This window comes from Cydia strobilella, chromosome 18 (genome assembly GCF_947568885.1).
Source record: "Cydia strobilella chromosome 18, ilCydStro3.1, whole genome shotgun sequence".
NCBI lineage: Eukaryota > Metazoa > Arthropoda > Insecta > Lepidoptera > Tortricidae > Cydia > Cydia strobilella.
In genome coordinates this window covers 13,732,050-13,746,584 of record NC_086058.1, presented here as the reverse complement: position 1 = coordinate 13,746,584, position 14,535 = coordinate 13,732,050, and the positions used below count along the sequence as shown (strand labels likewise).

The following is a 14,535-nucleotide window of genomic DNA, read 5'->3' as shown; positions in this document are numbered from 1 at the left end:
TATTTTACGATAATTGAAATTTGGTTTCAAATGGATTTGTTATACAATTTCCATTCTTATTTTCAATCCCCCATTCCATAAATAACGATACTTTCACCTAAATTGTTAATTGAAAGTACCCTCAAGAAATAACATTTTTTTTTAGACATTTTTCTTTCTTAGTATTCGAAATGAAAAGTAGTGTATAACTCGGGTGAAAGGCATCATTTCAGCCTACCTCGCCAGAAATGAGTACCCCATGGTTAACAATAATATATATACTATTGTAGTTGTATTTCAATCCCCTTTATTATGACCGGACCATTTAGCGTTTATTAAGTAATAAGGACATTTGAAGATAAAGAAGAAAGAAAACATTCTAAGATCCAGACGTTATGCTAAAGAGACATTTAGCATTCATGTCTATGTAGTCCCAAAGACGCGATATTTAATTTTCACCTTAGCAGCTCGAACAAGCCTACTTTCGTCACTCCCTGGAGTGAGGAAAGTCGCACTTTCCTCACTCCAGGGAGTGAAACAATGTAGCTTTTTAATTTAGTGAAGATAGTGTCGTGTCGTGTCGTGTGTCGTGTCGTGTCGTGTCGTATCGTATGGTATGGTACATATTATAATACTTTTTTTTTCTGTTTATTCTGTGTAATTCGAAATACATTTGAACCTTTAATATGTTCTCACTACTGAGGTGAAAAATTATGTGTGCAACACGAGAGCAAAGTTATTTTACATCTCGTGTTTTTGAGTCCCTCGCTACGCTTAAGATTCTACCTTAGAATCACTCGCTTCGCTCGTGATTCAATTATAGAATCTTTCGCTTTCTCGGGACTCAAAATAAACACTCGCAAGAAAAAACAACTTTCCTCTCTTGTTGCACAAATAACTATTGATAGTAACCCTCAAAACGTTTTCATCATATCAATAACACTTAAGCGTTATTTATGATTTTTATGACTAATGTTACCAAATTATCATGTTACTATTTCAATACTTATCTTATCTCGCCTTTGGAGTAAGAAAAAGGTCACCTGCGGAGGATTAGCTTAACTTATACCATTACTGTTGTCAGGCTCATATCATTTATTACATATTTTTATGGCCTGGTTTATTTATACAAAATACAATTTCTTAATTTAACTACTGTAGAGCTACCTACAGCTAATTTTTTTTTTTTAACTTGGTTTATTTCGACTTAGAATCACGAGGACTATTAATTAAAACAAAGAAAAAAAGTCCCTTGTTCTACATAAAAATTTTGGTCAGTTTTGTGACAGTCCATACAAAATGTATGTGAAAATGAGACACAAAACTAATTTTTTAGGGTTCCGTAACTAAAGGGTAGAAACGGGACCCTATTACTAAGACTCCGCTGTCTGTCTTTCTGTCCGTCTGTCACCAGGCTGTATCTGATGAACCGTGATAGCTAGACAGTTGAAATTTTCACAGATTATGTATTTCTGTTGCCGCTATAACAACAAATACTTAAAAAACCGACCAAGTGCAAGTCGGACTCACCCACCGAGGGTTCCGTACTTTTTAGTATTTGTTTTTGTTATACAAGTCAGCTAGTCAGGCGCAATGGCTGCCTGCGACCGAATGATAATACCAGTGCCACATACTTACCGACCTATAATATTTATCAGAGTCCGCCCGGACCGGTTTGAAGACAGACGTATACGAAATGGCAGTGGCAATCAACAGAGGTACGTTAACAATTATTTTAAATAAAATGTGAATAAACAACTGTATTGCTTCGTTTATTTCAATTTTTAACGATTTTTGAGGTTAAGTACTCATACTATACTTATGTTAGTCTCACGACTTGGGATTTTAAGTGATTTTATTGTTATTTTTATGAATAGTCGTGACAGATACCTACATAATTGTAGCACATAGGTACGGCATCCAACGCTTTGAAAAAGTACTTTCGTAGAATGCTAAAAAGTTGACAAGAAAACTTATAAATATGAAAACGAAATGTTTTGATATCTCAAGAAGTTGGACGTTGTAATTTGGACTTTGTTATCTAAGGCTTAAGGTGGTTACTTCATTGCCGCGATGTCGGTGTCGTCAATTGACCTTGACTACGTGCATGTTGTATTTACAACCGCGGTCAATGTCCGATGTGATATCACTTTTATTACAGGATTGAAAATTTTGAGTTAAAATCCCGAGTTAATGATTTTGGTACATGTAGGTAAATAGAAAAAAAAACGTGCCCTAAATTATTTAACCGCCATATAGCCATTATAACTGGATTGTCAAGTGTCCACTTTTGATATCCAGAGTTACCACATACCTACTTCAATTGTATAATGTAAATTTGCTATATGGGGGTTTTCGGGGGCGAATCTAGCTATGTTTTCCGAACAAGTCTCCCAGATATTAAATGTTTAAATACCCAATTTAGATTGTCAGTTAGCATTATATAGGTACACTACCTTTTTTATCATCAATAGGCTATAAGATGGTTGTCAATGTCAATACGATGATAAGTATACCTACCTGTGCCTAAGTATATTTTCGTAAATCGGTGTTTATTATTATAAATTGGTAATGATGAATCTTCTTTTTAACTCCCGAACCAAAAAGAGAGGTGTTATTAAGTTTCACATATGTACTGTATGACTTCGTCCGACAAAATTAAAACAATCCATGGGCCCCGTGATAGAATTTGCTACAGGCCCTGCGCTGGCTTAATCCGGCATTCATCCCGAACGTTGAGTGCGGTTTTCCCATTTCCATCATATTTTCACCACCGTTTCCAGGCATCTTCATCGTAGGGGCGAAGCGCACGCCCTTCGGCCGCTATGGCGGTAAATTGCGAGATGTCCAACCATCAGATCTACTAGCGACTGCTGCCAAAGACGCTTTCAAAGCGAGCGGCGTCGCACCAGCCATCGTCGACACTGTCAACATCGGACAAGTTAATGTGGTAAGTAGCAATATAACCAGTCAATATTGTGGTCAGTAAAATCTTCACGGGGCTGTGGTGTAGGTTAGAGCCAGTGTAGTTTTAAACATTCATATTTTTGATATGTCTAATATTTTTTTATTAGAAAGCATTTGACTACAATATATCTCACCTCTTACCTAATGGTAATTGTCGATGCGGTCTAATAGGATGGAGCAGCCTTACCTAAGAGATGAGTAATCACAGAGTATTGAATTATTCTTCTTATGGACCAACTAAGGTGGTCTTAACATTGAACTAAATGAAACTTGTTTCAGCTAAGTGGGTCTTCAGATGGCGGTTTAGCGCCTCGTCACGCCGCTCTAAAGTCCGGAGTCCCACAAGAGAAGCCAGCACTCGGTGTTAACAGGCTCTGTGGCTCAGGCTTCCAGGCTATCATCAACAGTGCACAGGTAATCTGACGCTGACGCTTGTGAAACATCTGGACCTCTATCCACTCCATGAAATTAAGTCGAAGTACCAAATGCGTTTCATCTCCCTTTGTAAGCCGGCAAAGTAAGACAGTTGAGTAGGACTTAAGACGGCGGCTGGACGCCGCGTCACGTCACGGCAAATTGCTTTTTGCATTTAAAAACCACCCAACTTTTGTTTTTAACTTCACATGATAATTTCAGGACATCATAACAGGCGCAGCGCAGGTCTCTCTTGCCGGCGGCACAGAGAACATGTCTGCCGTCCCCTTCGTCGTTCGCAACGTCCGCTTCGGCACAGCCTTAGGCCAAAGCATAGACTTCGAAGACTCACTACAGAGGGGCTCGTTGGACACGCAGTGTAACTTCACCATGCCTGAAACGGCAGAGAATTTAGCTGAGCGGTACAAGCTTCAGCGAAGTGAGGTTGATGCCTTCGCGCTGCAGTCGCAACAGAGGTGGAAGGCTGGTGAGGATCTCTTTCTTATGCTTTATTTTGATCGTTTTTGTTTTGTTTGCCGGAAAAGCCTTAAAGACTAGGAGAGGGAGGAAAAATAGCAAACAAAAGCCTAGTAAGGCTGGATTTCCCGGTTGACTTATTTGTACTTTGCACCGCCCAAGGCCATAGCGCTTTTAAAGACAATTTAAACCAAAAGTAGGTGGTTATCTATACTGTGTAAAAAGTCTCGCAGAAGTACATTATTTACAGAAGGATTTTAATTCTTGCGCGTCACAGTCCCAGCAGCTTTGGAAGTTACTCTTTTCTCTTGTGAAATTCGTAGACCTCAATTCATATAGGCTTGTCCTATTTTATTCCAACAACATTAAAGAAATATCTGATTTAGATCTAAAAAATGTACTTTTTGTTAGGCAGATTTAGCAATCACTTTTTTTTATTTCCAGCCTTGGACAACGGCGTGTTCAACGAAGAAATGTCCCCTGTGACTGTAAAGGTCAAGAAACAGGACGTGGTCGTGTCTGTTGATGAGCATCCTCGGCCGCAGACCACGGTTGAAGACCTGGCGAGATTACCTGTGCTCTTCCGCAAGGGGGGTGTGGTCACTGCTGGGAATTCCTCGGTAAGAAGCTCAGTATGGTGAAGTGTTGTGATAGTACAATAAGCAACCTCGCCCACAGATCACCATTTAAGATCTTCGGTAAACTGGATTGGAGTCATCCATCGACCCCAAAAAGTATTCCATGTCCATATGTTTCTTGTTCCACATGGTATGTCTGTTTTTGTTGATCATAGGCAATTAGCAGTGAATTTTTCGTTCAGGGTCTATAAATTATTGACATTCAAATTGATAAAAAAGTCCTAAAATATCTCTATTTCTTCGACTAGGGTGTGAACGACGGAGCTGGTGCCATCATCCTAGCCAACGAGGAAGCGGTCTCGAAGCACAGCCTAAAGCCAATAGCCCGTCTGCTCGGCTGGTCTTTTGTTGGTGTGGACCCCAGCGTCATGGGCATCGGACCTGTGCCGGCTATCCAGAGCTTGCTGGCTGTTAATAAACTCAGCTTGAAGGATATTGACCTCATTGAAGTAAGTTACCATCAGAGTAACAGTGTACATGAACTTTTAACAGTCCCATCAAGAGACATTTAACCTGCACTCTTAGTAATAAAGCAGGGATACTGCCATATCCTGAAATGTTGGAGGTAAGTTGGAGAATAATGGTATTCTTTTTTTACGAAGAAACCAATTATTTATTTCATCAACAGATCAACGAGGCGTTCGCAGCACAAACCTTGGCCTGCGTTAAGGAACTGGGCATAGACCAAAGCAAACTGAACGTGAACGGGGGCGCCGTGGCGCTCGGGCACCCGGTCGGCGCCTCGGGCGCCAGGATCACTGCGCATCTAGCTTACGAACTGAGGTAATCTGTTTATTAGAGAACTCATTGGCGGATGAACGGTGTTATCCAGACATTATGATTCTATGTTTGAAATGAGACAGTCCGGCCAAACTATATTTAACACCGCGCGATTTAAAGAGACAGTGTCATTATTACGCTGTGATGTCGATAAGCAAAAACATATACCTATATACCTATACCTATTCATGCAGAACACAAATATAATATAGGCGAAAAGGGGCTTGAGCATCCACGACGGTGCCACGGGTGCCAAAATCACCGCACATCCAGCGCAGTAATCATACTGATTTACTCGTAGATACCAATAGTAACATTAATCAACACTATTTTGGTGCATCACAAACAACGCGGGTCGCGTTCCGTTGAATATGTGATTGCGAAGCCGTGGTGAGGCAAATAAAAACGACAACGAACGGCGTAAAAAGTATAAAAAAATTATGCATTGTTAGGCTAAAATGTGCCATTTTCAACCAAAAGGGTACTTATTGTCGCTTGTCAGTAAGGCGTTATTTCCATATAGCGTCAATTAGAAATCAACCTTATCCACAAGCGACAATGTGGTACCTTTTAGTTGAAAACGTCACAAATATTCATATTATATGACGCATTATGTCAACCGTCAAATAATAAGGCCTATAGTCGAGAGCGGGCACAGTAGTCGCGAAATTGGCGACGTCAATGCAAAATCTACTACTATTTTCAATCGCATGATACAATTAGTGTAAGTGTGTAGTTTTTAAAGAATTATTCGGTAAATGTCATTCCCGGTTTTCATCCCTATTCACAACGCCATCACTATTCACTCCAGTTGACGTTACACATGGATTACAAAGTTACAAACTAGAACTCGGAACTATTAAAGGGCTACCTAGAACTTATGAGCAACATAATTAGCGACTAAATGTCTACGTGATGTCTCACACTAGGTACATAATTATTAAATATATGTATGTTTATTTATATATATATTAAATTTGTATATATGTAGGTATATTAGTACTTTTTTATGGATATTTGTGTAAATATAGTATCATAGTAGTCTGACTTGGATCTTTTCCATATTTACTCTTTACAATCCTGCACCAAACTAACTGTCTCTGCTTAGCCCAATGGTTGACTGGTAGAGAATGCCTCAAGGCGTTCAGTCCGCCATTTGTACTCTTTTTTTATTTATTTTATTTTAAACTTTATTGCACAGTAAGAATATACAGTGACAAAAGGCGGACTTCATGCTACACGGCATTCTCTACCAGTCAACCTTTAGGCCAAACAGAGAAACATAGTTGGTGCGGGATATGTAAAGAACACTAAAACTAAATGCTTTAATAGACACAAATATAAATGTAATATGTAGATAAAATAACCTTTTTGTGTAAATTTGTGCAATAAAGTTTAAATACATAAATAATTCCCACAGCTGTAAACATGTAAGACTGGATAAATAACAAAAGAGTATTTTTAGGCACATTTATTCAACTATTTTTTTATTTTTTTTAGGCGCCGTGGACTTAAGAGAGGCATCGGATCGGCTTGCATCGGCGGCGGACAGGGCATCGCTTTATTGTTAGAAACTGTTTAAAAAAATTTTGATCAAATTATTTTTTTAATATGTAAATATTGATTTCATATTGGCAATAACGAATAATAATAATGAACCCAGATTTGACGCCTGATTATTGTTAATTAAGCTGTAGACGTATGCGTATTATAATAAGTATTTTTCATACACACACAAATTTTTAAAACACCAGAGTAAATGATTAGGTACGTCAATTATTAAATATAATAAAAAATGAATCAGTTCCTAACACTGTACATACTTATAATTACGCTAATGCATGGCTTTTCAACAGAACCATATTTTAACTACCTAAACCAAAAAAAAAACTTAGTATTTCGGATGTATTATTTTGTTAATTAATAAAAATATTTTTGTAATGTTGTCTAATTTTATTTTATTAATATACTAATTGAAAAGAATCGTTATGCCCACTCCGACGGCGATTGTTCTATCCTTTTTGCTTTTCAGGGTTCCGTCGTCAACTAGGAAAAGAACCCTTAGGTATAGTTTCGCCATGTCCGTCTGTCTGTCTATCCGTCCGCGGCTTTGCTCCGTGATCGTTAGTGCTAGAAAGCTGAAATCTGGCACAAATATATAAATCAGTTACGCCGACAGTTGCAAAACAAAAACTAGTAAATGTTTTTTTTTCTAGGGTTGGTTCCTCTACACTAAAAGTGGGGATGATTTTTTTTTCGCTTCAATCCTATAGTGTGGGGTGTCGTTGGATAGGTATTTTGAAACGAATATGGGTCTTAAAAAACCATATTTTGATAAACGTAATATTTACGGAAAAAATCGCTATAAAAGAAAAAAATTGTGCCCCCCCCCCCCCCCCCCCTCTAACTTTTTAACCATGGGTCCAGAAAATTTGAGTTTTTGCAAAAAGTCTATTTTGACGGACGGAACCCTACACTGAGCATGGCCCCGTCATGCTCTTGGCAGTTTTTTTTAATTTTGTTTCGTAATATGACTAATGTTATAACGTCACAGTTTTACAAGATAAATAGAAATGACCTTGTAGCATGCTCTAACAATTAATTGATAACCAACTGTGAGTCTGTGTAGGTCAGTTTCTCGTTAAAGATGTATATAGAAAGAAAGACGAACATATTGATGAATTATAATTATAGATACCTTGAATATATAAAAACATTACTAACGTATGTATTAAAGTAGGTACCCTACCTAAAGTGTTACTTCACTTGGCGTAAGTGTGACCAAAAATTCTAAGCAAATAAAAAGTGTAAACATTTAATATTCATGAGGCCATTATCGCGTAGTAACCAGTAACTCAGTAAGTACTGATAAAAGAAATCATTTCGCCGTAGCTACCCACCCGGATCGTCCGTTGTTTTCCAGTCAGATAACATTGTTTACGAACTAGCTACAATCTTTTATTTGCGGGTGGCGAAACTTGAAACTACAATAATTATAAGCAACCTTAGTGTGACAAAGATAAGGCAGCGCTACGGGCGACCGTAAATAAGTTTGTTCTAAATTCAAAATGGCGCTGAGAAGTAAAGGTATGTTTTGTTATCGTAGTAGATTGATTTAATTATTATTGTTTTATGGTTGATTAGGATGACATAACTTTAGTTAAACTACATTTATTTATTACGAATTAAGAGAATACGTAGATATTTATGAACATTATAGGTATCTGCGTTAATTACTAAAATTGTGTTTTGTTATAAACTTTTTCTATAGATGTAAATTTTTGGCAGTATGAGGAATGTTGTCCTTGTTTGGATGTTGTATAGAATTAATAGACGTGATCCTATTCAATAACATTTACGTACATTATGTAAATCAAACTCGTAAAATGTTAATTAATCTTTTCATTCGTACAGGTGTATTCATAGTTGGCGCGAAAAGAACTCCATTTTGTAGTTATGGCGGGCCTTTTAGAGAGATGCCAGCTTCACACATTTTCGCTTCTGCGGCAAAGGCAGCCATTATTTCAGCCAATGTCGATCCAAATGCCATCGACAATATTGTCGTTGGAAACGTTAATTTTGTAAGTTTTATATTCTTATTTTCATATACTATTCCTTTCCTACTCTGGCCTATTAGAGAACATTAAAGCAGTGACGTATTTTAAGACTTGGCGCAACATAGTCGCACAAAACTGATGGCACGGTATGGATTCGGCCGCCCCAGGCCATAGGCGCTTTTTGGCCCCAGTAAATACACCCCTGAAAGACTCTATTTTGGCTCATGTTCTTTTCTCCAATTTTCAGTTGAGCCAATGCGACGGCGGAAAGACCGCAAGGTACTGTGGCCTGTATTCAGGAGTGCCAATACACAAGCCAGCTTTAGGAGTCAGCAAAGCATGTGGGACTGGTCTTCAAGCTATTGTTACGAGTGCTTTGGTAATTTCTCTTGTTGTCTAAACATAGAGGGCATCGATATATATTGAATTCTAGGTTCAAACTTCTATGAAATTATGACGTATAAATAACACTTGCACAGTCTGTGCTGTCAAAATTGTTGCAGAGTTATCTTGGCCTAACTCTATCACCTCGGTTGAAATACGAAAATTTGTCAGCCATGACTTAGTTAACGACATCGCTTCGCTCGTCCGTTTATATCACACTTGGTCGGCAGTTCCCTATTTCTAGATCTTTGTAGTATCTACTGGATGTACTTTTGGTCTACCATATTTTGTTGTAATACTTTGTGCTGTATATTTTTCAAATTAAGTAACATTATTGGATTTTTTCAGGATATTTTAACAGGTTCAGCAAAATTATCCCTTACAGGAGGGACGGAAAACATGTCCTCTCTCCCTCTCTTAGTCCGGAACATCCGCTTTGGTACTTCTTTAGGAGCATCATATAAACTAGAAGAGTACATAACGGAGCAGTACTTGGATTCCAACGTAGGGTTGACGCTGCAGCAGATGGCTGAAGAGGTGGCTAAGAGCTGTGGAGTATCGAGGGACGAGGCTGACGAGTTTGCTCTACAGAGCCATTTGAAATGGAAGGCAGGTGATTATTTGTGAGTTTAGTATAATGCCCGATTCTGGACTCCTGAATCTCCTGATTTGATGTTGATCACTAGCAAAATCAAAATGTAACGAAAAAAGTGCAAAAGAATTATAGAGCTGCCTACGAGTATGTGCGGCGTCTTTTAGATAGGGTTTGTGTAGGGACGAATTTTCTTGCCTAGTTAGAACATACTAAAATTGTGCACAATGGGACTCAATCAGAACTGAATTTCCCACTGCGGCTGTATCCCAAGTAACAGCAAAACCGTTTTTTTTTTATCAATTGAACGCAAGACCAACGAAGCAGAGTTAATACAAATTTTTCGTATTAATAGACGTAGGATTTAAAACGGTCAGAATAAAGGGAAATTCAGAATTCAAAATGGTTAATCTCCTTAATACATCCGATATTTCCACAGGTTATGAAAACAAAGTATTCGACGACGAAGTAGTAAGTGTTAAAGCCAAAACGAAGAAAAAAGAAGTATTGGTGGCGAAAGATGAACTCCCACGGACTTTCATCACCGATGAGCACCTTAGTTGCCTGCCTCCTGTAACAGGACTTTCGATTGTCACTGAAGGGAATTCCTCGGTAAGTTTAAAACAATTGCTTGCTCATATTAGTCTAATACAAACTTTAGGGAGAAAAGCCGCAAATGCTGTTTTCAATGGTCTTGGAATACTCAAGTGCCAGTAGTTTGAGTGGCTTGAAGATCCCCGTGTCCAACCACAAGGAACCGTTTGAAGGGCATCTCCTGACCGTTTATCGCCGAGGTCCTTAGAGGAGGCCTACCATTATCCAGATAATTTGAGTGTCTATCGGCTGATATGATGCCGATAATCTTTTTGGATGTTCCTGTATCAATCACCCAAGCCGAGAATTAAGAGGCCGGTGTCGATTTTAGTCGCACAAATGTAAAATTGATAGATTTCGTCGATGAAATTGTACACCTTTTGTTACCAAATTGAAATAACAAGTATTAGTTTCTATTAGCACGTCTTTTTATCTTGCCTTTTATCAGATCAATTTTTTTTAAACAGACTCACTAAATTAGTAATGATTTTTTTTCTGAAGGACGTTTAGGTAAATGCGCGTAAAGCACTGATTTTGTCGCTCTTATTTGTAAATTAAGTAAAGTTTGGACTGCTAAAAATGGTAAATTTGTATTACACATATTCTGTACTTGACCTTTATCAGATTACATTTTTGTTATATGACTTAGAGTTCGAGGAAATGAAAGTTAAACGAATTCAATTTTCTCTAGAAATTACTTCAAAACAAGTTACAATTTCTCTGAAAATCGACTTAATTTCAACGTATTTTGGATACTTGAACAATCTACAACATTTGCTGAAACTATTCTTATACATCAATTTGTATAATTTACCACTATAGTTTTTTGATGAATTTTTAAAAACTGCCCCTTCTCTTCATATATTACCGGTGACGCACGCTCGTGACCTCATTATTAAAAGGCAAGATGAGAAAACGTGCTAATAGAAACCAATACTCGTTATTTAGATATTACGTAACAAAACGTGTATAATTTCAACGACTAAATCTATCAATTTAAAATTTTTGCTCCAAAATCGACTACGGCCTCTTAATAACCCCACTTAATGCATTTTATTTTAGCACAAAAATAAGCAAATACGTTAAAAAATTGTTGATTTCAGAGTCCAGCTGACGGTGCTGCTGCCTTACTCCTAGCAAGCTCGGAAGCCGTGAAACAGCAAAACCTCCTGCCGCTAGCTAGAGTAGCTGGATGGGCCTGTGTTGGAACAGACCCCAGGGACGCGACAGGGGCAGTGCCGGCCGTTAGAAAACTGCTGGAGATTATGAAGATGACTGTGGACGATGTGGACTGGTTCGAGGTAGGTTGGATCACAAAACCTCCAGCCGTTAGCTGGAGGCTGGCTGGGCGTGCGTGGGGACAAACACGAAGGACGCGATAGGGGCAGTACCGGCCGTTAGAAAACTGAATGTTATGGAGATGACTGTAGACTGTGGACAACGTAGACTTGTTTGAGGTAACTTAGCGCCCTTATAGCGGTCGTCCACTATCGTCTTATGGTTGGATACCCTAGAGCAGCTACTTAACACCGTGGATTTTTTAACAGTAGATCTTGAACCTTCCGCTTAGTTCAGAATTCATGGAACAACAAAAGCTTTAAATTAATATGTCTATGTCTTTCACAGATCAACGAAACCTTCGCCACAGCTACGTTAGCCACAGCGCGGGAGCTTCGCGTAGAAGACAAATTGAATCGGCACGGGGGTGCTTTAGCTGTGGGCCACGCCCCCGCAGCTACTGGCGCTCGTATGGCAGTTCATTTGGCTCATCAAATAAGGTAAGATGTATTACTAACAAATTATATGGGCATTTGCCTGAATTAAATAATAACCCATACTATGACCCCTAGTTTTGAACCCACAACGCGACTTTCACTTTCAAGTGCTTTCAAAAACAGCCTATCCTTATAGTTTATTTTGGCTTTACAGCCAGAAAAAAGTCAAGAGGAGCATAGCGGCTTCCAGTTGCGGTGGTGGCCAAGGAGTTGCTATTATGTTGGAACACATTAAAACTTAACTATGTATTAACTTATATAGTGGTATCCAAAATTAGAAAGTTAGCTAACATTGTCTAATGTCTAATTAGAATGGTAAAAATTATAAAAAGTATGTCTGTGAAAAGGGGTTTGCACACTTATAACACCATTGTATGTTTGTTGAATTTCCTAGAAGAGCAATTTTTTTGAAAGTTTTTTTTTACCACACATGTGAGTAAGTAATCTTTTAGTTCTGTTACCAGTCATATAATGAGTCTTAATGCAAACATTTCCCAATCACTGGTACTCTTATCTGATTCTGAATACCACTGTATGCATGATTACTAAAATAATGTAAATGACTAGAATAAATAATACTCATAATACATAATGGCATGTGTATAATGTAAAGAGGAATGTGAAAATACTATCAAAATAAGTAAATAATGTATACTTTGACTGAGCATATAAAAAAGCTTTTATATAATCATATATATCTCTTTGAAAACAGAATTGTAAATATATATCAAGAATAAGATACGATGTATTATTAACTATACATATCTTTGAAATAAAAGAATCAGTTGCTATACAAAAATGTATTACTAATTACATAATTTATAAATTATTTATATAATTGCAAACTTAAATGCAAGTTTTAAAACGCTCTTATGTTATAATATTTAGTCACAGACGTCACAGTGTCATAATAACTAAAGATTTAGTAAAATCAAGTAAATGTTAATGGTTATGCATGATTTTTTTGATTTTTACGGTTGAATTATGCAAATTATGCACATACCTATATCAAACTATGTATGTATCAATCAGCTTCACATAGCATGGCAGATCAGTATAACAAATACTTTGTCACCAATTACACACTTTTTTTTTAAATATACAAAAACCATTTTATCTAAAATAACATTTAGTTTGGAGTTTCTACATATCTTAAACTAATAATTACACTGTGACATTTAGTTTATAGTTAGGTTATATTAGTATTATACCTAAGGTACTATTATGTTAATGTTTCCCCTTTTGTGACCTGCAAATAAATGATAATCATTTTTAAACTTCTTTATTTCATTATACAGCCCGGAAAATTGAATTGTCATAAACTTTTATGTGACATACGAGAATTACTAGATTTAGGTTAGGTTAAAAGTAAGTAAAGTTTTTAGCAAGGCTCGGAGCCGGTTTTTTCTTCAAACAAAAAGTACCGGTATTACGTTCTTTTTCGTTTTTTTTTTTTTTTTATGAAATAGGAGGCAAACGAGCAGACGGGTCACCTGATGGTAAGCGATTACCGCCGCCCATGGACACCCTATCTTCGATTATCTTTGATTTATTATTTAATATTTAACGAGACAATCTAATAATACGAAGTTGTTACCTAAATACATGATTCAGTCCTACATAAAGAGAAAAAAATAATTAAAAATATCGGGTTTTACTAAAAAACCGGCTCCGAGCCCTGGATTTTAGGGATTTTAGTGATTCATCACAATTCATATTTGTGGAGATTTGTATCGAGTTTGTTTTAGTAAACACTATTGGTTGAACACACTATCATGTTTCTGTTTATTTTATATTGAACAATACTGCATTTTTAAGAATTACTCAAAATATGAAATAAAAACTTACGCAGGCCTCCAAGTAGTCAATTTTCCTCTCCAAAGATGTCAATTTCTCGTTTAACGTAGCTAGGCGTGATCTACAAGACATATCTGGAAAATAATACAGAGATATTGTTAAGCAAATAACTCGTCATATGAATAACATATTTCGCTATATCAACAAGAAATATCGCTTTCACTTACCGAAGGAATTGAGGAAGTCTGTTATCTTTTTTATGCTCCCCGTAATGACTTCAATGTATTCTCTGTTGGCCCAGTCTTGCTGAATTTGCTTCTGAATAGTTTCCCGTGGTGGCGTAGCCATTTTAACTTATTTAAAGAGGATTTTTTTATCAAAATATTTGCGCGATCACAAAGTATACAACACACCCAAATGAATATCACTAACCGAATAAAATATAATAAATATATTGATCTGAATTCGGTTCACAGAGTCAAGATTATAATTTCTTCTCAGTTTTGTAGGGTTATAATAAAGCTGACGTATAGTTGACGTTTCTTTAAGCTGTTTGAGCGTTTGTTTAAACGACCAATCAT

At 37.2% G+C, this 14,535-nt stretch overlaps 3 protein-coding genes across 4 annotated transcripts; 2 read left to right on the top strand and 1 right to left on the bottom strand.

The window, feature by feature from the left end:
- Nucleotides 1-1,580: 1,580 nt before the first annotated feature.
- On the top strand, nt 1,581-7,010 carry LOC134749284 (3-ketoacyl-CoA thiolase, mitochondrial-like). The gene is made up of 8 exons (XM_063684179.1): nt 1,581-1,697; nt 2,763-2,929; nt 3,226-3,360; nt 3,583-3,847; nt 4,282-4,457; nt 4,724-4,924; nt 5,104-5,258; nt 6,756-7,010. Exons 1-8 carry the CDS (start codon nt 1,676-1,678, stop codon nt 6,835-6,837), a joined length of 1,203 nt encoding a protein of 400 aa, XP_063540249.1. The 5' UTR covers nt 1,581-1,675; the 3' UTR covers nt 6,838-7,010.
- A 1,111-nt stretch (nt 7,011-8,121) lies between these two features.
- On the top strand, nt 8,122-13,255 carry LOC134749315 (3-ketoacyl-CoA thiolase, mitochondrial-like). 2 transcript variants are annotated; one of them, XM_063684216.1, is made up of 8 exons: nt 8,122-8,342; nt 8,670-8,836; nt 9,060-9,191; nt 9,545-9,809; nt 10,228-10,400; nt 11,486-11,683; nt 12,009-12,160; nt 12,312-13,255. In XM_063684216.1, the coding sequence occupies exons 1-8, from the start codon at nt 8,324-8,326 to the stop codon at nt 12,397-12,399; spliced, it is 1,194 nt and encodes a 397-aa protein (XP_063540286.1). In that variant the 5' UTR covers nt 8,122-8,323; the 3' UTR covers nt 12,400-13,255. The 2 variants fall into 2 exon arrangements, with proteins under 2 accessions (XP_063540286.1, XP_063540285.1); XM_063684215.1 differs by lacking the exon at nt 8,122-8,342 and having other exon boundaries at nt 8,509-8,836.
- LOC134749316 (probable protein BRICK1-B) lies at nt 12,942-14,411 on the bottom strand. Its single transcript, XM_063684217.1, has 3 exons — nt 14,182-14,411; nt 14,006-14,088; nt 12,942-13,406 (listed from the first exon to the last, which is right to left on the bottom strand). Exons 1-3 carry the CDS (start codon nt 14,300-14,302, stop codon nt 13,380-13,382), a joined length of 231 nt encoding a protein of 76 aa, XP_063540287.1. The 5' UTR covers nt 14,303-14,411; the 3' UTR covers nt 12,942-13,379.
- Between the last annotated feature and the right edge of the window lie 124 nt (nt 14,412-14,535).